This window comes from Myodes glareolus, chromosome 25, assembly GCF_982192425.1.
Source record: "Myodes glareolus chromosome 25, mMyoGla1.1, whole genome shotgun sequence".
In the NCBI taxonomy this organism is placed as follows: domain Eukaryota; kingdom Metazoa; phylum Chordata; class Mammalia; order Rodentia; family Cricetidae; genus Myodes; species Myodes glareolus.
The window spans coordinates 31,690,086-31,715,734 of record NC_142050.1 but is presented as its reverse complement, the minus strand read 5'-3'; the positions used below and the strand labels follow the sequence as shown (position 1 = coordinate 31,715,734).

At 40.7% G+C, this 25,649-nt stretch overlaps 1 protein-coding gene across 2 annotated transcripts in view; it reads right to left on the bottom strand.

Annotated features, from left to right (window-relative positions):
• The window catches only part of Exoc4 (exocyst complex component 4), a 699,662-nt gene that overhangs the window by 105,962 nt on the left and 568,051 nt on the right, over positions 1-25,649 (bottom strand). For both annotated transcript variants that reach the window (XM_087901868.1, XM_087901869.1), the window contains one exon: positions 13,110-13,288. In XM_087901868.1, coding sequence (XP_087757994.1) covers positions 13,110-13,288 — 179 coding nt within the window. The remainder of the gene's footprint in view (positions 1-13,109; positions 13,289-25,649) is intronic.

Below are 25,649 nucleotides of genomic sequence, written 5' to 3'. Positions count from 1 at the left end.
AGCATGTAGCATCTCTCTGACATTTGTGGGATTCTACTTTTCTCAAGGATCAGATCAGATAGTCTGGGTTTCTATGAAGCTCTTGGGTTTTTCATCAGCCTTCTAGAAAAGTCCCCATTATTCTTCCTTTCATAAAAATTGAATTAAGTTGTTAAGTAAAAACTCAGTCAAATCCACTCAGGACTCAACAACCAGAGTTGAAAGGCGTTAGTGCCTAGAATTAACCACTATTAGCAAGCAACACAGTGCCCTGGAGACTTACACCTGACATTCCTTTTCCTCATATGAACATGGAGGTTTTTTACATTTTTCTGCATAATTTTTAGCATAAATTACAGTATTGGATTTAAGATAATAAAAGAAACTTTCCTTGAACACATGACAAAGAGTTTTCCGAAACCCATCCTCTGGGGGTGGGGCCAGCTACAGAGTTCCAGCTTCAAAGCTGGCGCAAGGATGCCAAGGTTGCTTCCTCCCACCCTTCCTTTCAGGGCACATGATGCCATTTTGGAAGGCCGCAGACACGGCCGAGTCTCCACCTTGTTGCTGTAATTATGGGGGCAGCTTGAGAGTGGTCCTTTTTGTTTATGGAGAAAACAGGCACCCTACCACAGGTGACTACTGGACACCATGCTACACTCTGAAAACAGATTTAATCACCTTTTTCTTTTCTTTTGACCTTGGGCAAAAGGCCAAACTTAGGTGCTCCATGATCATACTTTGTTAAACTAAGAGAATAAAAGCTGGTCTGCTAACTAATGCTTCAGGCAGGGCTGTGTGATGAAGAATTAATGTCTCTTAAGGTCTTTTAAACCATGCACTCTGTGTAACGCCACGGACACCATCATGCCATCCTTTGGGGGGGGCTGTCTCAGAACACCCTCCTCTGGCAGGTCAGGAAAGTTCTGTGTGTACCACTGATGAACACAGAAGTTTTCTGAAGCAGATCCTGTTTAAATTTAGAGCGTTTTCCTAAATTCAGTCCTACCCAGTGATTGAGATTTCTTGCATGAAATCAGCCAGTCCTTCCCCTGTCCCCCCGACTCTTCTGGAGCTCCCTGTTGAGATTCATCTCTCTTTACCCAATACATTTTCTAACAGAGATGAACCGTGTCAAAGGTGAAGACACTAAAAAGCACCTCTTTCTCCAGTGGCGTTCATTAAGTCACAAATCCACACTGGCTCTTAGGCTTATGCCAAGCTTTAAGCACCCTGTCATCGACGGGAGCTGAGATTTAACAGTACAATGAGTGCCTGCAGGTCCTGGCTTTACTGCTCCTCACCGTAACACTTGGACCATTTGGCATTCAAATTGGTCCCTTCAGATTTACCGTTCAAGCTGCGCCACCGCAGAAGCCATCCCTCCTTGTTCTTCTACAGGGTATCAGCTTAGCCACAGGAAATCTGCACCCTCCTTTTAGGCTGGGCCTGCAACTTCAGCGCACCATTTTAGAACTCTTTTATTTTCCATATTTTCTGCCGCCCATTTTTGCCAGAGATTTTCATTTATATTTATTCTTCCTGCTTCCATTTTATAGTTTAGTTTGCAGATGTAATCATTCAGCTGGGAGCTTCCAGCCACCATACTTAAGCATCCATGATATTATCATATTTTAATAAAATATTTCCCTTATGGATACAAATGTTGGCACTTTCAAAGAAATAGCCACATAATTCTTTATGGGCAGATACTTGGGACTTTGTAATTACATTGGAACGCCCACAGCACTAGCCTCCTCTAGCTCTGCCATTGATAACTGCCTCCTTACAGAGTGGGAGGAGGCTCTGCTCCCCAACCAGGACTTGGGACAAGACAAAGAACATTATAAAACATCCTCACACTGACAACAGAGAACTAGCGTGGGTCTTCAGGACAAAGAAGAGCAGGACACATTCTATATTAACTAGAAAGAAGCTGTGTGGGGATAGGAAGTTCTCAAGAGTTCCCCTGAAGCTTGGCATCAATCCACAGTCATAACACATACCAACAAGAAGCAGTCAGCAGCCAGGTGGCACTCCTGAAGACACGCAGGGGAAGCATCATCCCCACTAATCTCAGAAGGCAGAGTCTAACAACCAAACACCCTGACCACAGCAACGTCCATGCTGTTCTCTGGTGTTCCCCGCAACAGTTCTCTTCTTGTTAGCAGTTTCAATGCATTTGTAAAAATCAACACAGTACAAGGAAGGCTGAAAATAAACAAAAATTATCAGTTGGTGTTTTTGCCTCCACAGAACATGATTAGTTGTTAAGTTGGGTATAACATGGAACTGTATTCGGATGTTCTTTTAATGAAAGGAAGGCATATACCGAAGTATAGGAGATGTTAATTAGAGAAGCCTCAAACTCAGAGATGGCCAGTGGGTCGGAAACTCATGAACGAAGTATGTCACCAATGGTAATTTAATTTTCTTAGTAAACAGCACAACCATGGAATTAAACAATGATTTTGAAAACTACCATCAATAAAAGAAGAATGATAGGAAATGGAGATAGGATGAATCCATTTTAGGGAATGACAGCTACCAACACCAGAAAATGATGACGGGACTAGGAAACGCAAGCACAGAGAGATGATTAGAGACTCTAAACATACAGAGGTAGGCCCAGGCAGACCAAAGGGGAATGTCTGATAATAGAGCACAAGTATTTGGAGCTTGTAAAAATGCAATTAGGACCAGAGGAATGCTGGCTTAATGGTTTATCAAAAGCAAAACTGAAATGGGACAATATCCCATGGGACACTATTTGTGTCATTTCAGAAGAATAGCTGGGAAATTAGCATCTCATTTTTGTTAACCAGCAGGGCACAAAAAGTCCAAGACAGTGAATTCTTGCATGAAAGAATCCAGATTCCACTTTAGAAGGTGTTGAAGCACAGAGTAGGCAATATCTGAACATGTCCTGGAGTACCATGCAGCACCCTTCTAACTATATTTCCAATGATATAATTGGCTGGTACCTGTTTCTATATTCATTCAACAGGTTTGGCAGCTGAAACCTTTTGTGTTAGGAGAAACTTCCTGTTCTCATTTAGTACCTTCAGAAATATAAAAAGAACATTTTAATTATCAACCATTTCGGGCAACAGGCTAATAACTACTAAGTCCAAATGAGTCACTGTGCTGACTTGTCACACATGTAAATTACACACTGTCTGCGACTACACAGAGCGAACCAAAAGGTGAGTGATCAGCCACCCAGGGGGACACCCCAGTATCTAGACTTTAGGTACCAGGGCAAAACCCGGACTCCTCCCCCACCTGCCTCAGCTTTATTAGCCAGCCAGCAGGCAAGCCTCCTGTGGGTAGGTTGCTCCAATGCCCTTCCCCATCAATCAGACCCTATAAGCTACAAATCCCACTCCACCCTGAAATCCACCCATACCCACGACCTCAGTGAATCTCTGACACACACACACACACACACACACACACACACACACACACACACACACAGCGACTGCACAGAGCAGGACCAAGAGGTGAACAACCAGCTCCCCTGCTGGACAGCCCAGTCTCTATGCCCTTGGTACTGGGGCAAGACTCTGGGCCCCTTCCCTACCTGCCTCAGCTCCACTAGCTCCCAGGAGGTAAGCCACCTACAGGCAGGCTGCTCCAACACCACCCCACCAACCAGATCCTGTAACTTAAAAGTTCCACTTAACCCCCACACCCACCCATCCCCGGAGACCTCAGCGACTCCTTGAGACACAGACAGCGACTGCAGAGAGAAGGACCAACAGCAGCTTCCTAAGACACAGATAGCAATTTCAATATTTGGTCTAAGAGAGGATCCCTGAGACACAGAACCTGATTGCAAGGATTGGACCAAGAGGCGAAGACACTGCCGGGACCAATTGGAGAAAGAGATGGATAGACACCAATGCAAGAATTCATTCAATAACTTAAAAGCAACATGGTAACACCAGAACCCAGTGGTCATACAACAGGAAGACCTGATCATCCTAACCCAGAAGAAGCAGAAGAAAACTACCTTAAATATAACTTTATGAAGATGATAAAGACCCTTAAAGAGGAAATTAAAAATTGTCTTAAAGAAATGAGGAAAAGCAAATAAAAATTGGAAGAAATTAATAAATCTCTTAAAGAAAAAAATCAAGAAAAAATAATCAACCAGGTGAAGCAAACAGTTCAAATTGTTCAACAATTGAAAATGGAAATAGAGGCATTAAAGAAAACACAAACTGAGGGAATTCTGGGTAAATAAAAAGAAACATAACCAACAGAATACAAGAGATGAAAGAGAGAATCTCAGGCATTGAAGATATGAGGGGAAATAGATTCATTGGTCAAAGAAAATGTTAAGTTCATCAAATTCTTAACATCCCAGAAAACTGGGACACCATGAAAAAACCCAAACTTTAGGATAGGGATAGAAGAAGGAGAAGAATTCCAGCTCAAAGGCACAGGAAATATATTCAATGAGATCATAGAGGAAAACTTTCCCAACTTAAAGAAGGAAATGCCTATGAACATACAAGAACCTTACAGAACACCAAACAGATTGGACCAAAAGAAAAAAGGTCCCTCTCCATATAATAATCAAAACACTAAACATACAGAATAAAGAAAGAATATTAAGAGCTGCAAAGGAGAAAAGACCAAGTAAGATTTAAAGGCAGACCTATCAGAATTACACCTGACTTCTTAATGGAAACCCTGAAGGTCAGAAAGTCCTGGACAGATGTGCTACAGACACTAAGCGACCATGGATGCAAGCCCAGACTACTATACCCAGCAAAACTTTCAATAACCACTGATGGAGAAAACAAGATATTCCATGACAAAACCAGATCTAAACAACATTTGTCCACAAATCTAGCCATACAGAAAGTACTAGAAGAAAAACTTCAATCCAAAGAAGTTAGGTGCACCCACGAAAACACGGGCAACAGATAACCTCTCACCAGCAAACCTCAAAGAAGGCAAACACACAAACACTATCACTGAAAAATAAGAGAAATTAACAACCACTGATCATTAATATCTTTTTTTCTGGTTTTTTTTTTTTTTGAGACAGGGTTTCTCTATAGCTTTGCGGTCATTAACATCTCTTAATATCAATGGAATCAATTCACATTTAAAAAGACACAGACTAACAGAATGGCTACAAAAACAGGATCCATCCTGCTGCATACAAAAAACACACCTCAACCTCAAAGACAGACACTACCTCAGAGTAAATGCTTGAGAAAAGATTTTTCAATCAAATGGACCTAAGAAACAAGTGAATGTAACTATCTCAATATCTAACAAAACAGACTTCAAACTAAAATCAATCAGAAGAGATGGAAAAGGACACTTCATACTCATCACAGGAAAAATCCATCAAGATAAAGTCTCAATCCTGAACATCTATGCCCCAAATACAAGAGCACCCACTATGTAAAAGAAACATTACTAAAGCTTAAACAGCACATCAAACCCCACACGGTAATAGTAGGAGACTTCAACACCCAACTCTCCCCAACGGACAGGTCAACCAGACAGGAATTTAAGAGACAAGACAACTAACAGATGTTATGACACAAATGGACTTAACAGACATCTATAGAATATTTCATCCAAATACAAAAGAATATTACTTCTCAGTACCTCATGGAACCTTCTTTAAAACTGACCACATACTCGGTAACAAAACAAACTTCAACATACACAAGAAATTGGAATAACCCTCTGTATCTTACAGGATGACCATGGCTTAAAGTTAGAATTCAACAACACTAGTTGCAGAAAGCCTATAAACTCATGGAAATTGAACAGGGTTCAACTGAATAACCCCTAAGTTAAGGAAGAAATAAAGAAAGAAATTAAATACTTCCTAGAATTCAACAAAAATGAATGTACCCAAACCTATGGGGCACTATGAAAGCAGTGCTAAGAGGAAAGTTCTTTGTACAAAGTGCCTACACAAAGAATGTGGAGAAATCTCACACTAGCAACTTAACAGCATACCTGAAAGCTCTAGAACAAAAAGAAGCAAACTCACATAGAGGAGTATATGACAGGAAATAATCAAATTATTCCATACAGAAGGAAAATTGCTAAACTCTTTTTATGAGACTACAGTTACCTTGATACTGAAACCACACAAAGACTCAACCAAGAAAGAGAATTACAGACTAATCTCGCTCATGAACATAGATGCAAAAAAAAAAAAAAACCTCAAAAAAATACTGGCAAACTTATCTAAGGACACATAAAAAAGTCATCCACTATGATCAAGTTGGCTCCATCCCAGAGAGTCAGGGATGGTTCAACATAAGAAAATTTATCAATGATCAATGCAATCCACCATATAAATAAACAAAGAAAAAAATCTGTATGATAATCTCATTAGATGCTGAAAAGGCATTCTACAAAATCCAACACCCCTTCATGATAAGGTCTTGGAGACATCAGGGATACAAGAAACGTGTCAAAACATAAAAACTAGTATACAGCAAATTGACAGCCAACATCAAATTAACTGTAGAGAAACTAAAAGCGATTCCACTAAAATCAGGAAAAAGACAAGCCTGTCCACTCTTTGAGTACTATGTTGAATAACTAGAGAAATAAGACAACAAAAGGAGATCAAGGGGATACAAATTGGAAAGGACGAAGTAAAATTTTTCCTATTTGTAGATGATATGATAGTATACATAAGTGACTCCAAGAATTCAATGGGAAACTCCTATAGTTGATAAACACCTGATGTGGGATTCCCCTCTTTGTGCTGTGAATACCATTGGTTAATAAAGAGACTGGCTTGGCCTGATAGGGTAGAACAGAGCTAAGTGGGGAAAACTAAATTGAATGTGGGAGAAAGAAGGCGGAGTCAGAGAGAAGCCATGTAGCCCAGCCAGAGACAGAGGCCGGATGGAACTTTACCTGGTAAACCATAGCCACGTGGCAATACACAGATGAATAGAAATGGGTTAAATTAATATTTAAGAGCTAGCTGATAAGAAGTTAGAGCTAATAGGCCAAGCAGTGATTTAATTAACACAGTTTCTGTGTGGTTATTTTGGGAGTCTGGGTGGCCGGGAAATGAACAACCAATACCTCCAGTAATGTGGCAGGATACAAGATCAACACAAAAAAATCAGTAGCCCTCCTATACACAAATGACAGAGGGGCTGAGGAAGAAATCAGAGAAACATCACCATCCACAATAGCCACAAATAATATAAAATATCTTGGAATAATACTAACCAAAGAAGTGAAAGACCTGTACCACAAGAAAAATAAAGTCTTTGAAGAAAGAAGACATCAGAAAATGGAAAGATCTCCCATGCTCTCAGATAGGTAAGATTGACATAATAAAAATGGTAATCCTACCAAAACTAATCTGTTCTATTATACAGTTACAGTAATGAAAACAGCTTGATATTGGCATAAAAACACACAAACACACAAAACAAAATCAACAACAAAACCCCAAACCAAACGAAAACAAAAACCTGGGAAACTGGGGGTCAGAGGAGTAGGAAGGATTTGATCAAAAAATCATACACGAATGTATAAAATTCTCAAGTAATAATTGAAAACAATGAAAAATCACAAGGGAAGTCTAGAAAACCATTGGTCTTATGAGCCAAGGAGACATGATGGCTAAATGTACTATGGTATCCTAGACAGGCTCCCAGGACAGAAAAGAACACTAGGCCAAAACTAAGAAAACTTAAACTATAGACTTTAGTTAACACCAATGTATTCAGTACTGGCTCATTAGTCAAGACAAATAGTCTTTCTTAATGGAAGACGTTAACAAAGAGGGCATTTGGGAATGAGGTGTATGGTGGGGGAAGGTGTCTCTGTGCTGTCTCTGAAATCTGAAGTCTAAATATATAAAACCATTTATTTTTACTTTAATTAAGTTGATTTAGGTTCCCCATGATGGATCTATTAGCATGACTGTGGTGTCTGACTGCCTGGCCTACTTGACGACCATGAGATGAACTCAGGAGTGGAAAAGAGTCAGTAGGACAGCCAAGGTTTAAGAAAACAAAGAACCATCTTCTATTGGCTGACTTCAACATGAGAAAAACCCAAACAACTAAATAGCGAAATAATTAAATTACAAGAGAAGTCACCTGGAGCTGCACAAATTTGTTGTAAATAGAGAATTAAGCCCCTGCAGCTGTGGAACTTCTGTGCCTGACAAGGAGGGGAGAAACAGGCGCCATTAAGCATACCCTAGCACTATAGAACTGAACTGGGAGGCCAAGAAGCTGATTCATGGGGGAAAGGCCTGTGAGCACCCCTGCAGCTAGAGGATTCTCGTGAGAAATAAGTCTGCTAAACTCCACTGCTGTTGTAGCCTAGTCAATACATTGGAAACCTTTGTAGATTTAGGGGAGGGAGGCATATTCAACGAGTTTTCACTACCACGTTTCCTGTTATGTGATCAATTACACCTTCCCTTTTAGCATCTATAAACAGCAACAGAAAAACCAGCTTAGAAAATAGAGGGCCCATAACATATATCTCTGTTGGGGTACATATGTGATTTAGGGGCTGAATAGTTCAAATAGTTATTCAGGTTTTGAGTATGCTGCAAAGGCAGAGTATATGGACTTGCTGTTGAAACATTCATCAGGGGTGGGAGGGCGAGCCGCAGCAGTGTTTAATAGAATGAGCTGACGATGAAGTGAAGTGGTCAGAAAGAGAAAATGACATTTTAACTTAATTGAAATAGCCCTGTAGGCTAGTGGAGACAGTGTGGCACAATGACAGATCTAGAATATATTACGTAGCATAACAAGATTGAGTTTCTAATTAGAAAATGTAACAAAATAAAGGGTGACACATTAATATTGATTATAACTCAGATGAATTTCAAAAGAGATATATGCAACAATTCCATGTACTTCAGGCATAGAAATTTTGTTGAGGCACGAGAAGAAAATGATCAAAATGAATTAACTGAAGAGGACCTTGAACTTCTGACTCTCCTGCCTTCAACTCCTAAACTTTGGGATTACAGGCCAGTGTTACAATTCCTATTTTATGGGGTACTGGGGATTGAACCTGGGTACTGTGCATGCTAGGCCAATAGTTTACTGAATGAGCTACATTTCCAGCCCTTTAGATACATTTAAAGAGAAAATGTTGAGCACTAAATTTCTGAATGAAACATAACCATGAATAAAGGACTAAGGAATATAGCCTTAATAGACAAATATGGCCTCCTAAGTAGGAATTTAGCGTAAGTAGCACAATGCAGTTTATGACCAAGGAAGCTATAGATCCTTAATCCTGAAGATTTGAACAAAATCCAAGATAGAATGCAGAGTCTGTGAGAAGGCAGCCCGAGAAGACCATGCCCCAGAGTCACCTTCAGGTCTGTGTATCAGAGGTATCCATATAGAGTTGAGAAATAAAGCCAAGCATTTACAATCACCTGATTTTCAACACAGATGGTAAGCATACTGGAGAAAGGATAGTCCTTTCAACAGGAAACCAAGGCAAAACCAGACAACTGGGATTGTGTTAAAAAGCTTCTGAAAAGCAAAAAGTCTACAGAGTGAACAGACAACTTACAAATTGAGACAAACCATACTGCTAATAAGGGTTGACAGATAGAATGCATATGAAATTAAAAAAAAAGGCAATAAAAAACAAAGTGTACAGCATACCCAAATAGAGAAGTTTCAAGAAGAATGGTGATTACTAGAGGTCAGGTGAAGCAGGGCTGAATGGCAGGAGATATGTGCAAATTCCACCACGAATACTCGTTTCTCATCAACAGACCTGAGAACTTGAGTTAGATCACCAGAACTCACGTGACAGAAAGAGAAGCGTGACGTCTGCAAGCTGTCCTCTGACCTCCATTCACATGCCGTGCCACATTCATGTGTGCAGACACACAGCACACGCACAAACACAGCAGCCAGGAGAGGACATAGGATCCACTGGAGCCGTAGGTGCAGGCAGTTGTGCGCTGCTTGATCTAGGTGCTGGGAACCAAACTCAGGTCCTCTGCCAGAGCAGCAAGCTCTCTTTATTGACAAGTTCTCTCTCTGTCCTCTAACTGAAAAACAATCTTAAGGGGAACATGCCCAAAGAAGTGGAGGGGGAGAACACCCTCAGGAGAGGGAACAGCAACCATGCCCTGTCGAAGTCCAAAGGTAACAGCAATATTATCTGCAGGCAGCATCTAGAAAAGGGAAGGAGACCCCTTCACATGTAAAGGAGATAGAGTGACATTTAGGAAAATATTAAAATAAATAGGAAAAAAAATCATCCTTGGAAATGCCATTCACTCTGATCTCCTGGGCAGTGTGTGACCTACCATACTTTGCCACCAACAGATGCTAATTTTCTCAGGAGGCCGTGACCTGTTTCAGGTGGGTGAGGATCCTGCTGTACTTGACTGAAGAGATGTTGAATATGAAAATGACCTTCTGCCACTTGTCTCTAGTCCATTACAGCTGTAATGTGAGTTTAATGCAGCAAGGCATTTACCATAGCAAAGAGTTATCAGGGTGTGGAACAAGAAATAAACCTGGTCCCCCCTCATCTTGCTGGGCATCATCTTCATGCTTTCTAGTCTCTTGACCTGGAAGTACTTAAGATGATGTAATCCTTTGGTCTAGTTTTCAAAACAATAATAAAGAGCTGTCCTTTTTTTTGACACACTCTGGTGTAGAGTCACACTGACATGGGACAATCAAAGTAGGCCAATAACAGAATCTTCTTCTTTGTTCAAACGCCAAACACCAATGGGCATCTCTCTGGGAATTCACAGACCTGGAAAGTGGGGGGTGAACTGGGTTGACTGTTCGCAAGATAAGTCAGGTTTGCTTGGTGCTTTGTTTTAGCAAAGATACCAGAAGTAGTGATTACAGTTCACTTGGGTTGTGAACTGATTTTAAAAATGATGACAGTTAGTTAAATCACTCACTGGGTGGAATAATCACCCTGGAAGGAACTGAGAGGGTGGAACTTGTATTATAAAATAGAACTGAGCACACAAGACACAGTACTAATGGGCGTAGTAGAAGAAATCTTTGTCAGAATAACAGAGATGATTAAAGACATGAATTAGACATCAACTCCACTGGGTACTCTCAGTGACATGAACACAACAGCTAAATTGAGCAATTACAAAGTTAAGTGTAACTCGAAGAGCATCTTTCTCCTTCAGAAAACAGTTGATGTCAAGTTAGCTTAGCTTGTCTGAATTACTCAGTGGCTAGCTGCAAACTGTGTTGTCTTGTTAAACCCTTTTAGAATGGACAGATTAGATATCTGGCATGGTATGACACTCAAAATAAAAAAGTATTATAAAATATATATATATATATAATATCTATATCTACATGTAGATATAGATACGCCACCAAACAAGCATATTCCTTTGAAACATCACTCAGAAATAAATCTGCATCCACAGGAGCCAAAAGAAACTAGGAAAAGAGGCACCTGGTCCCTTTTCAGAGCTGTTTGTAGTTAGCAAAGAGGAAATTAACTCTGACTATTTTAGAGAGAGGAGGAACAGAGTGGGCCTGGGAGGGAAAAGGGTTGATTTCAGTGGCTGCTGGTGAAGGAACTGTGATTAGGGATTGTAAAGTTGGGGTGGCCTTTCATAGGTAGCGTCTTATGCAGACTGTCAAATGCAATACCAGGCCCAAACTACCCCTAACAGGTACATGTCTGTTTGTGCAGATTTCCGAGGCTGAACATGTATAATTTTATAATTAGATAAAACCGTATTTTAAATAAAAGTGTAAGTGAAAAGTGTACCTTTTAAGAAAAAAAAATCAAAGCACATGATATGATTCCTCCCTGAACAGTGCTTCTTCAACAGTTGTAAGGATGGGGTAATGATCGGCACTAGAGGGTACAAGCAATGAGCCTTCAAGGGTTCTTAAAGGCTATAGGCCTGTGTCTCATGGAACAATTCATCTCTGTAAATTTCATCTACTCCTTTTGCATTTCTAGGCTGCAATTGTGGTTATCGAAAAAAAAATAATAACATCACACAGGGCACTGATAATAAATAACCGATTCCAAAGTTTACAGTCACAATAAGCATGGGCAGTTTCTTCCTAATGACCATCTGCCTACTAGCCCTAACAGGACAGAGATAATCTCGCTGCTCTCTTCCTGCCGAGTTTGCCTTTCCTTAGTCTGCTTCCATCCCTCCATTTGCACATCGAAGCTTGCCTTCTCCTGTACCCACACCACTGTTCCTCAACCTCTACTCTACATCATGCATGCTGGTGTGTGTGTGATAAGTTAATGCTTTCTAAAGAGCATTTATTAATGGCTGGAGTGATGGCTCAGCAGTCGCTGCTCTTGCAGAAGGCCTAGGTTCAGTTCCCAACATCTACATGGGAACTCATAGCCACCGATAACTCCAGTCTCAGGGGACGCCACACCAGCTTTTGGCCTCCACAGGTACTAGGCAAAGACACAGTAAATATATACAAATGCAGGAAAAATACGTATACATAAATACATCTTTATAAACGCATTTATTTTATAGCTATTAAAGTGCATGTGCCTTAAAGTTTTCTAATTATTTTTCTTTGACCAACTGGTCCTTGATCAAAGGGTTATCATTTTTATTTTATATCCTAATCTTCAATTTCTTAGAAATCTGTAACTGTTATCTCTCTTTCTTTTTCTTTTCCAGAATAATAGTCATCCTCATTACCTCTATTTTCTATTTCAATCACTTCTATTATTCTCTTTTTAGATATCTTTTATTAACTTTTATCTAGTTAGAGGAAGAATGTAACCACACACTCAGGCCCTAAGAGAAACTGTTGGAAGGAAGACGAAAGGAATTGGTTTTATTTTTCTTGAGACTCAGGATTTCCATCTTACAGGTGTTGTGTTTCTAGGGTTATCATGAAGCCACGTGACATGAGCCATTTTGGCTTCTCACACTCCACAGTGGGAAGCAGAGATGAGTTCTTCCCCCGATTCTCAAAGTGAGAGAGTTGTAGTGTGAACAAAATTCCCACACGGCTCTGACACCCTGGAGCATGCTCCATTAGTGACAGGCACACACTCATGTTCCAAATGGAAGCCCTCAGTCTGGCCCTGCAATCCCGAAGATCCCAAGAAGTCACCTTCTTGGCACTTACTCTGAGATGTAGAGAGGTTGGCAAAAGCTGACTTTGTTCTGCCGGCCAGCCATTCCAGGCTTTCGTGCATGTTGGCCAAGGCTTTGAGGTCACTGACGTCACGGAGAATGTCTTGTGGAGGAATAAGTTTGTCACCAAGGTTCCCAATTAGAACTTCAGATTCCTTGCCAAAGGCTGCCCTGAAAAACAAATCAAAGTCACATCTCACTTACTGCTTGGTAAAGGCTGGGGACAGGTTTCATTCACTTATTTTAAAAAGAATCTGAAGCAAATAAAATGTAAGATTAGTCTATGCTATGACACAAAATCTAGGAACAAGCAAAGCAGTGCAACGCGGGCATCTTTTAACTCACTGGGTTTCCCAGAGCCCATTGTCTTCAAATGGTCTTAAGGGTGTGAGGAAGTTACACGGTGCAATAAAGGAACTCTAGAGACCACATGCCCAGACACAGCAGGGATGAGGTTTTGGAAAATGAACTGCTCTATTTTCACAAATCTTTTCTTCTAGGAGGGTATGGAGGGAGAGGGGGGAGAAAGGGGAGAGGAGAGACTGCTACAATGAGAAGAGATGACTAGGAGTGAGGTTACACATGGTGGACAAGCAGAGCTGACACTAAAGGAAATTGAGAGAGGTGCCTGGAACCTTTACTAAGTCCTAAAGGCTTTTAAAACTCAAATCATCTGAGTGAACAGATGTGGAAGCTCTATCTGAATGAAAAACCAGAATTTCAGCTTAAGTACAGTGAGTAGTAACATAAAATACAATAAAAAGACTTTTAATGGACATACAGGAACTTAAGATCCTGCACCAGAGGTGTTGCTCACCATGACAGAAACCATGCTGTGAATTAAATGTTGTTAAAGATGTCTGACACTAAGCCATCACTTATGATTAACCTCATTTTAACAGAGGGTTATGTTCTTAAAAAGGAAAGTTTCAGATAACTGGCTGATTTGGATAAGTTGTAGTTAAGGGGCAATAAAGCACATGAACTGTGCATATGAAATTTGAGTGTGTTGACAAACTCTGCCTGTGATCTGAGTAAAGAGTTTGGGGTAGCTGGCTTCCCAAGTGGCACATATCTAACCCGTTTCCAAGTGCTGTGTGGGTAAAAATTGTGCTCCGGCTTCAGAGTTGGAAAACTCAAGTGTGAAGCCCTAGTTATCTGCTTGCTGAAGGTGAGATGTCAGACTTCCCTGCATGATGCATCTGATGGTAATGGCACTGACCTCTTTGAAAATATAATGAGGATTAGGTGAGCTGATTCTGAAAACTTTTCATTGGGAAAATATCAATAATCACGAAGGCAGAATATTAACAAATCCAATGGCCACTCCACAGTTTCAACCCAAGAACAGAAAATGTATTGTCTTTCCTCTGTCCTCATCCTATGCCCAGGAATATTTAAGTGCCTAACACAATGCCTGGGATCTAATAGAAATCATAATATTTTAGTTATTATTTTCTTAAGGGCATTGAGAAGGCTAGTTATTTACAATCAACTCAAAGTATGTACTTCTAAATACACTTAAATAGGTTAAGAGTGAGCAGTGGGAACTAAGTCTCAAGGGGTAGTATGACAAATGGAACCTTCTAGTACTACAGTTACTCTAGAAGTGAATTACTGTTACAGAAATCACTGGTCTCTTACCTAGTTCTCACTATTCTCACTATTCTGGTAAAAGGCCCTTCATTTTATTGTGGTTGAAAGTATGACCGATGTCAAAATTATGAAACAAATAATCTCACTAAATTTCATTGCCCACTTGCAAACGTGATACTGAGTGTCATGTGATATGAAATCAGAGTTGTGTAGGAGGACCATGGTAGATAAGGACTAATTTTGCCTACTCCATTTCTGGCATGCTGCCATAGCAACTGAGCCACAGTGATTCTTCTCAAACTGGAGACCGTGAGAGTGGAAGTCACAGCTAAGAACGATGGAGCCTAAAGGTAAGATGGTTCAAGCATACTGCGATACCATAGGTACCACACTTCAGCCCCCCAGACAATTTGCTTCTGGTCTTCAGGTCAGAGGAAGAGAAAATGAAGGCCTCTTTGATTAAGCTACTGTTATTTCTACTTTGCTAGTAGCTGTGAAATGCAATTTTTAACTGATTAGACAATCATCTAATCAGCATAAGTGAGGTTATACTCAGAAAACTTCCTCTGAATTTTGTTGCCCCTAAAAATCTAGTTACTGGGAAAAGCGAAACCTAAGTCTCCTTCATGATGTGAGGCCAGAAAACATCTATAATATCTTCCCTTGGGCCAGGCTGCAAATATTTACTTTTCTTAATATGTCCTTATAAATCAGCTTTTCCAGTCCCTTAATCATCTTTGATAGATACAACAAAAAAAATGTCTCTGAGCTGGGTGGTTAAAAAGCAACAAGGGAGGCAAAGAGCTTTGAAAGTCAGGCTTGGAGCCATTTTTATGCATGTAGGTCTAACTCTGGGCGGAATGTGACAACCGAGACGCGTATTTCTGCAGAAGTCTGATCCGTGTGTGCAGGTCTATGAGCCCCAGGCATGACTATGTGCTTACAGCACGGGAAGCTGGTCCTCTTCCCTCTGCATCACTGAGATTTGCTTAACCTCCTCAGACAGGAGAGCAATAGACTTAGAAAAACACAAACCGCCTCATGTTGAATACATAGTAGGCATATCATTTGACGGGGATCCATAATCAGCCCCTAACAACCTGGAAGACACACAGAAACCACGGCATGGAGAATAACTGATTGACAGCTATAACTATTTCACATACAAAAGCATTCCTTTGAGGATTTGTGTATGTGTGAAAGAGCCTGGAGGAAGATTTTTATGTGTTAAACAATAACCTTAGTGGAGATGACTGCAGATTTATTTTCTAAACTCTGATTTATTAAATTATACCATATTTGTACTGTGAAGTCATTAGAAACTATTCAATGGAGAATTCGTAATATCACAGAAAATGTTTGGTGTGGCTTCTTTTTAATGATGATAGGTAGGTGGGTCAAATAAACTATTATTACACTAGGCACAAAGTATAGTCTAGGAATCCCAGGAAAGGAGACAGGAGGACACAGGAATCACAGACACTAGAACAAAATTAGGAGGAGGGTGGTAAGCTTGTAGCTGGCCTTGAGTTGTGCCTCCAGTTTGCTAAAGACTTAACCAATGCTCCTGAAAACATCTCACAACCACACTGATGGCTACCAACATCTGGATGAGAATTATTGCCTCTTTCTAGATTTGAATTTTTACAGTATTTATCTTCTCCCTATTTTTAAAAATGTTATTTAATGGAGATGTACTTTTGAATGCCACAGGCAACAGAATAATTATACTGAGAAGGTGAGGGTAATAGGTACTTGGTAGTAACAGGTCCTCCCTCATCACTGCACAGAGATGACATGATGTCAGGGACAGAAAGGAAAACTTACAACATCCATGTTTAAAGAACTGATCTCTAGGGAAGACTACCCTTCAGAGCCAGCTGGTCAACAAGCTCACGTACACCATGAAACTGAAGAAGTGTGGTAAGCCTCTTCAGTTTAAATTTTACCACACTTTTTAAAAAATCTTTAAAGACCTTGATCTGACAAGGATTCATTTAAGAGAAATTTGCCAAGAGTGTTAAATCTGTTTAACTTAATTTTACCGCACAATTATAATCTTTAAAGAAAGTCTATCTGACAAGAATTCATTTCAAAGAATTTTGCAAAGGATGCACAAAATTGTCTCCATTTAGAACTTAAATAATTCTGTTATCTACTGAAAGGAAAAGGAAAAATCTGCATTTTCAGCAGGCTACAAGGAATTATGAAAGAAACATCATAAGTGGTTTCAGAAGTGATTGATTTGAAGATCTGGGCTGTATCAGACAGGACACACACCCATTTCTGTCTCTTTCCCTGGGCCTGCCCCAAATCTTTGACTGCTGCTTCCTATTGCTGAGCTCAGCTTGGAGGTAAAGGTCCTGGAGTATGTTGCCTCAAGTGCAAGCCCACTGTGTTAAATGAAATAAAAACAGGGAAGGGCAAGGACCTGTGCTAGTGGCTACACAGACAGACTCCTTCCTTTCTGGTCTGCCAGCTCCACATGTAACAGGCACCTGAGGTATGGGGTTGTCTTCCTTGCCTGAAAGAGTTACATCAATCCCTGTTAGGTCTACTCAGGGTCTTAATTCAGTCACAGAATCTTGTCTAACAGTGTTGATGGCCAAGAGTGTAACAGTGAAGATTCCTGCCCTTCCCTTCCCCAGCTATACACTCAATCATCCAGATGGAGCTGGCAAGGTAGAACAGTGAGATGGACTGGGCAAAATTTGGTTCTTACCAGTTGGGAAGCTACTTACAATGCTGGCATGTTGAAATACCTGGCCCAAAGACCAATCACATTGTACCCCTTAATGACAAGAATAGATAAGTCTGGGGATTCGGGATGAAAAGTAGAAAGGATTCCTTCTCTCATTAGTATTACCATGGAACTTTTGCTCTTTCCACTTCAGCTCGGGGATAAGCCAGCCTGGAGGTACCTAGGAAGGAATGCTCCTGCTGCAAGATACAACGGCGGCTGTGTTTAGGTGGAAAGAGGGCTTGTCATTGGGCTGCTCTGAATTTCTCACATGTTCACAGGAAACAGCATGGTAAAGCAACACCATCTAGACAAAGGCAGATTCATGATTGTTGATGCTTTTATTTCATTTACTATTTTATTAATGTTGACTATAAGTACAAGGGTTTCAGTCTCCCTATGGCCTTGCTAAATTTGCTACTTCAGTGGATGAATGTATATTATTTAATATTATATAATGCTTATGAAAACAGAGCCATTCAGCTGTGTTGGTCAGCTATCTTTCATTGTTACAAATCCCTAAGATTATCAACTCATTAAGATAAGAGGCTTGTTATGGTTTATTTTTTGTGTTTCAGTCTATGAGAAGTTAGCCCCATTGGTTTTGGCCTATGGCAGCCTGTAACCGTAATCTCAGACAAAACCATTTATCTAGCCAGGAGACAAGTGGGAAGGGTAAGAGGGCAGGGCCCCCCTGTCCTTCAAGGGCACACACCACCACCTGAAGGCCTCCCAGTAGGCCCGACCTTTACCGTTTCCATCACCTTTCTAACAAGCTAGGGGCTGGGCCTTTCACTTGGAATTTTAGGGGACATTTACCCAAACCTCAGGCACAAGTGAAGAAAAGGCACGGGAAAACTTGTAAGGACACATCAGTGAGCAAAAGGAGCCAGTCTGGTAGTTTCCATATTTAAAATTCCAGAAAATATAGGACTATGACACACAAAAAAAGTAGGACTAGGGCAAAAAAAAAAAAAAAAAAAGTCCTAGAATCAGTAGGGCGTGGGAAAAGGGGCAAACAGGCAAAGCACAGGAAATATTCTATGCCATGCCAACATGGTAGATATAAGTTATTCTCATCTGTCTAAGAACACATAGCACCAAGGTCAAACCCTAATGCAAACTGTGACGTGCCAACACAGTTCACTGACACAAAACACCCATCTGGGGAGGGTGTTGATAACGGGAGGATGATACACCTGTGAGAAGGAGGCGCTGGTCTTAGAACTAATCTAGGGAATCAAATGCAGGTCCACATTAAAAAAGAAAAAAAGAATGTGTATCAGAGGGTAGACCTTTCTAAGATCTCTTACTCGTTCCTTCCATTTTTGTGATTCTGATCTACCTTAGAAAAGTGGAGCGCAACCCTTGCTCGCTGTGTGCCAGATTCCCAGGTTGTGACACCAGAGGCTTCGGCAGGAAAGGAGCAGCAGTGTCATTTGCCCTGCGGTGAGAGTTCACTGTCTTGTGCCTGTGGCTCTCTCTGCCCTGCTGTGCCCTAGCTTCGTTGGGGTCTACTAACATGTGCTCCGCTCTGGCATTTCCGCTATCACGTGGTGTGGAGGTAATGGGTTCTGACCATTACTGTGGGTAATGTTAACATCTCCTGTATGGCACTCAGATCCTCATTAACACGGGGAACCAATGCCTGCATGAAGTTCCTTGTGAGATAAGGACCTGAAGTGGCTTTTCCAGATGGCACTTGGATTTAGGTAAGATTCAATACTGACACCTATGTTAATGCTGTTGAGAATTCATTAGATTCTTTGGCAAGGTGATTGGGTGATCTGCTGTGTAGGTGAAGAAACTGAAGCATGTTACTATAACCTATTAAAAATCACTGAGGTATTACCTGGTGGAGTCTAAACTAATAATTATAAACTAAAAACTATAGGAGGCCAGGCCGCCTGCCTAGGTGAAATGACTGTTTCTTTTAGGGTGTGATGGTGCCACCTCTGTTTCAGCACTTCTACTCTCCACAACCACTCAATCTTCAGCCTCTTAATTTGCTCTTGTCAAAAAAGATGGGGAGAGACTATTATTGATGATTCCTTAATCAGATTTTCAAAATTGTTTTTCTAAAATCAGCTTCACCAAATATTCATAAATAGAAAGTAATGTTCATAGCAGCATTACTTGTAATAGCCAGAACAACCTAGATGCCCCTCAACCAAACAAACAATGGATGGAGAAAATGTAGTACATTAACACAATAGAATACTACTCAGCAGTAAAAAACAATGATGTTTTGAAATTTGCATGCAAATGGATAGAACTAAATAAAAACCATCCTGCGTGAGGTAACCCAGACCTAGAAAGATGAACATGGTATGGGTTTACTCATAAGTAGATACTAGCTGTAAAGCAAAGGATATTGACTCTATAGTTCATGATCCTAGAGAATCTAAGTAACAATGTGAACCCTAAGAGAAACATACATACATCCATCTGGGAAGGAGAAATTGACAAGTTTGCCTGACAAAATTGGGAGTGTGGAGATTGGGGGAGAAGGGAGGGTAGAAGGGGAAGATGAGGAGAGAAGGGGATGGGGAACTTGAGGAAACAAGATAGTCAAGATGGAGGAAGGACAGAGATGAGAACAAGGAAAGAGCTATCCTGATTGAAGCACCATTAAGGGGCTAGCAAGAAACCTGGCACTAGAGAAATTTATAGGAGTTCACAAGGATGACCCTAAGCAATAGAGGAGAGGGTGCCTGAACTGGCCTTGCCCTATAGTCAGATTGATGAATATCTTAAACGTCACTATAGAACCTTCATCCAGTAACTGGTGGAAACAGAGGCAGAGATCCTCAGTGGAGCACTGGGCTGAGCTCCTAAAGTCCGGTTGAAGAGTGGGAGGAGTGACAATATGAGCAAAGAGCATGATGGGGACACCCACTGAAACAGCTGACCTGAGCTAATGGGAGCTCAGCAACTCTAGCCAGACAGGGAAAGAACCAGCATAGGTCCAAACTAGACCCTCTGACCCTCTGACCCTCTGAATGTGGGTGACATTGTATGGCTGGGACAGACTGCGGGGCCACTGGCAGTGGCACCAGGATTTATCCCTATTGCTTGTACTGGCTTTTTGGGACCCCATCCTCTTTGAATGGATACCTTGCTCAGCCTAGATAGTAGGGAGGACCTTGAACCTTCCCCAAAGCAATGTGCTTTTACCCTTTCTGAATATTGGATGGGGGGGGGGGTGAGTAGAACTGGGATTGGTATGTAAAATAAAAAACGATAGTTTGTTCTCTTTCTTAAAATAAAGTAAAATATAATATATGAAAAAGTAATAGAATTGTCCAGTTATCTTGATACAATATTATTTTCTTCCAAGTCTAACCTTCTACAATTTTCAGCCATGTGGTTCCTGATATACTATCATATGAGGAACTAGTTTTTATTTTTAGTAAAGAACTAATCCTCTCTAGATGTCTGTCTCTTCTTTCAATAGTTACAATGATTTTCCATTTCTTTTCTTCACCCATTGTTCTTCTATCACTTAGAAAAAAATCACAGCGGGGCCGAGGAGATGGTAAAGTGCTTGCTGTTCAGGCATGAGGACCTGAGTTCAGGTCTCTAGCATCCAGATGAAGAAGGCAGGCAGAACAACACATGCCTGTGTGCCTAGCACTGTAGGGGCAGGGACAGGAGGATCCCAGGGGCTTGCTGGCCTGACAGTGTACCTGGACTGGCAAGCTTTGTGAGACCCTGTCTCTGAAAATAAGGTGGAGAGCAATTTGGGAAGATAGTTGACGTCAACCCGTGGCTTCCATGTGCACATGTACCTGGTCTTTTGCTCTGTCTCTCTGTCTCTCTCTCTCACCCCTCCCCCCCCCCACTATACTTTTGACTGGCTGATGAGACTGTGCAATGTACAGGTGCACTGAGCCTGAACTGGGAGGGACATACCAGTTGTATGTGTGAAAACAGCAGCAGATTTCTTTCTTGCATTTTGCTAGACATTAAGAACACTATTCATTTTATTATATTTTTAATGTTAAAAAAATAACAGAGTTTCTGGGATTTGACTCTTTCAGGGGTAACAGCCAGAAATTGACCATGGCTGCAGTGAAGGCATGGCTGTATGGTGATGCCTGCTTGTCCCCTTCTGTCATTAGATCAGCTTTTTTTTTTACTGGACACAAAGCACTAGATTTGTGATTTATGATGGCCGATACACTTTAAATTCCACACTCACCTCCTCCCAAGTCTTTTTTTTTTTTTTGAAAGTAGTCATGGTATCTTTATTTGCAGGTGATTTTATACATTGAGGACCCACCAGGAAACTCCTACAGCTGGCAAACTCTTTCAGCAAAGTATCAGGATACAAAATTAATTCACAAAATCAATAGCCTTTTCACATGCAAATGACAGTGAGAAAACATTAGGGAAACAAAACCTTTCACAATAGCATCAAAAAAAAAAAAAAAACACCTTGGCGTAATTCAAACCAAGCAAGTGAAAGACTCATATAATAAAAATGTGAGGATACTTAAGAAAATAACAAAAGACAGAAAGCTCTCCCATGCTCATGAATCAGTAGGATTAATATTGTAAATATTGCTGTCCTACCAAAAGCAATATACAGATTCAAGGCAATCCCCATCAAAATTTCAACACAGTTCTTTACAGATCTTGAAAGGACAATTCCCAGCTTCATGTGGAAACACAAAGAAACCTAGGAAAACTAAAACAATCCTGATAAATGAAAGAACTGCTGGAGGTATCACCATCCCCAAATTTAACTTGTACTATAGAGCTATTGGAATAAAAACAGACATGCTCATCAATGAAATAGAATTGAAGACCCAGACATAGTTCAAACACCCATGGATATCTGTTTCTTTATAAGGAAGCCAGAAATACACACTGGAAAAAAAGCATCTTCAACAAGTGGTCCAACTGGATGACTATATGTAGAAGAATCCAAATTGAATCACTCTTAACAACCTGAACAAAACTCAACTCAAAATGGATCAAGGACCTCAACATCAGGTCATATACACTGAATCTGATAGGCAAGAATGTGGGGAAGAGTCTTGAACACATAGACACAGGAAAAAAATTTCTGAATAGAATGTCAATAGCATGAGCACCAAGAATGATTAATAAATGTGACCTCATAATACTTCTGTATGACAACGGACACCCTCATATAGACAAAGCAGCTGAATACAAAATGGATAAAGGTTTTTACCAACTATATATCCAATAAAAGGTTAATATCTAACTATATAAAGAAATCAAAATATTGGACATCAAGAAAACAACTAACCCCATTTAAACAATGGAATACAGATCTAAACAGAGAATTCTCAAGAGAGAAAAACACAAATGGTTGAGAAGCACTTAAAGACATTTGAATTATTTTTAGTCAACATGGAACATCAATTCAAAACTACTTCATCTTACGTTGGTCAGAATGACCAAGATTCATAAAACAAATGACAGCTCAGGCTATCATTTACTCAGGATACTGAGTAAATGGAACACTCATTCATCGCTGGTGTGAGCGCACACCTGTACAGACAATATGGAAATCAGAGTGGCAGTTCCTCAGGAAGCTAGAAGAGTTCCAGCTATCCAACTCTTGGGCACACACTCAAAGGACTCGACGTCCTACTACAGTGACATTTGTCCAGTCGTGTCCACTGGTGCTCTATTCATAATAGCCAGAAATTAGAAACAGCCCAGATGTCCATCAACAAATAAATGGACAAAGAAAATGTGATACCCTTTATAGACCCTGGATCCCCCTCCCAGTTTTTAACTACCTAAGAATTTACTTTCTATCTCTATGGATTTCCTCTTTTTGGAGATGCATGTATAATTTCTACTCACCTCCAGGGTCACTGTTTTCTTTCATTTAGGATATTTTCAGGGTTCACTCATATTCAACGATGTAGCAGTACTTTAATATTTTTATATCAGCAAATAAGAATATATCATCTTATATACCACATTTATCTATTCAGCATGTGTATATATGTGGGTGGTTTTCAACTTTGAATAATTAATACGATGCTGCTAAAAACATTAGTGTACACAATTTTTTATGTTTATTTTTTCTGCAACATAACCTTGCTATATAGCTTAGGATGGCCTGGAACTCATGATTCTTCTGCATTTGCTTCCTGGGTGCTGAGACTGGAGAGATAGGTCTCACAACTTTTATTCCCTCCCCAGCACTGCAGATTCACTCAGGCGTGTGTAAGGTTAGGTAAGTACTCATTCTGCAGCCCTATTTTACTCTCAGTTCTGATCTAAGGCCTTACTAGATTTCCCAGGGTCTGAACTAGCTTGATATACTCCTACATCAGCTTCCAGATCAGCTGGGCTTACAGGCTGTGCCAACATGTGAAGTTGCACCACTATCTTGTACACGTTTTGGATAGACGTGTCTTCACTTGTGTACTAGCTGGATCAGGTGACAATGCAACCTTTAACTTTTGAGGGAATGTTTAAGGATTCAGTGCTCTGTGTCATTGCCAACACTTGTTATTATCTTCTGCCTTTTAAAATTACAGTGGTGGTCTGGGGGAACAGAACTTTGATTTGCATTTTCTTGACAGCTAATAATCTTTTTGTGTCCCTGTTAACCATATGTATTATGTTCTTTAGAGAAATGTCTATTCTGAGTCTTTGTTCATCCTTTAAACTTGGTTGTTTTGCTATTAAAGTTTTTATTTTTTTAAGCAGAAATGTACAGCAAATTTGCCTTCCTGCAAGCTCTGATCTATACTGCATCATTGGTTCAAAGCCACCTCACAGAAATGAGCATAGCTAATGCTCAGAGATTGGTTTTTAAATAAAACATCACACTCAGTAAAAGGAACCAGAACTCTTGGAAGAGACAGGCTTAGGATATTTTGTGGTTATTAAAGGATTAATGCAATCCTGGAAATACGCCCCTCAATTTAAGAATGGATAAAGAAAATGTAATACATTTACTCAATGGAGTATTACTTAGCTATAAAAAACAATGACACCATAAAATTTGCAGGCAAATGGACGAAACTAGAAAAAAAAGCCATCCCAGTGAGATAACCCAGACTCAGAAAGACAAACATGGCATGTACTCACACATAAGTGGATACTAGATGTAAGGCAAAGGATAATCAGGCTATAGTTCACAGCTCCAGAGAAGCTAGGTAACAATGGGGACCCGAAGAGGGATTACATGGATCGCCCAGGGAAGGAGAATTACATCTCAAGGGTAAACTGGGGGGGGGGGGGAGGAGTTGGAGATGAGAACATGAGGGAATGGGATGATTGAAGGTGGAGAGGGACAGAGTGGGAGAGCAATATGGGGTTGGGGAGAAGCCTGGTGTCAGGGAAATTCTCAAGAATCCAGAATACCCCAGCTAAGACTCCTAACAACAGTGGGAAGGGAGTCTGAACTGACTTTGTCCTGTAATCAGATTGGTGACTACCCCAACTATCACCATAGAGCAGAGATCAACAACCAAGCCCTAGGCTGAGTTCCGGGAATCCAAACGAAGAGAGGGAGGGGGGGGAATTTATGAGCAAGGAAGATCAAGGTCATGAGGATAAAATCTACAGAGACAACTGAACCAAGCTCGTGGAAACTCAGGAACTCCAGATTGACAGCTGTGGAGCCTCCGTGGGACCAAACTAGGCCCTCTATATGTGGGAGACAGTGGTGAAGCTTGGAGTATCTGTGAGGCAGCTGGCAGTAGGACCAGGATCACCTCTGGTACATGAGCTAGTTTATTGGGGCCATTCCCTATGGTGGGATACCATGCTCACCCTTAATGCAGGGGGGAGGGGCTTGGTCTTGCTCCAACTTAATGTGCCAGATTTGCTGACTTCCCATGGTAGTCCTTACCCATTGGGAGGAATGGATGAGGTGGGGGGTGGGCTGGGAGGGAGCAGAAGGAGGTAGGGGGTGGGGAGAACTGTGGATGGAATGTAAAATGAAATTAAAAAAATAAAAGGAAAAAAGATTAATAGGGTCATGTCAGAAGAAAACAATATATCCTTGTCTATATTTCAGACAATTTGAGAAGCCCCCTCAAAAGAGTAAAAATAATAGTGACTTTGCTTTAGCTATGAAAGAGGAAATGGTATTGAATTAGCTCCCTGGCCGTGGGCCAATCACAATGGGAGAAATAACTAAACAGATGTTGAACAAGAGGCAACGAACTGTGATGCCTGAGAGAAGAAAAG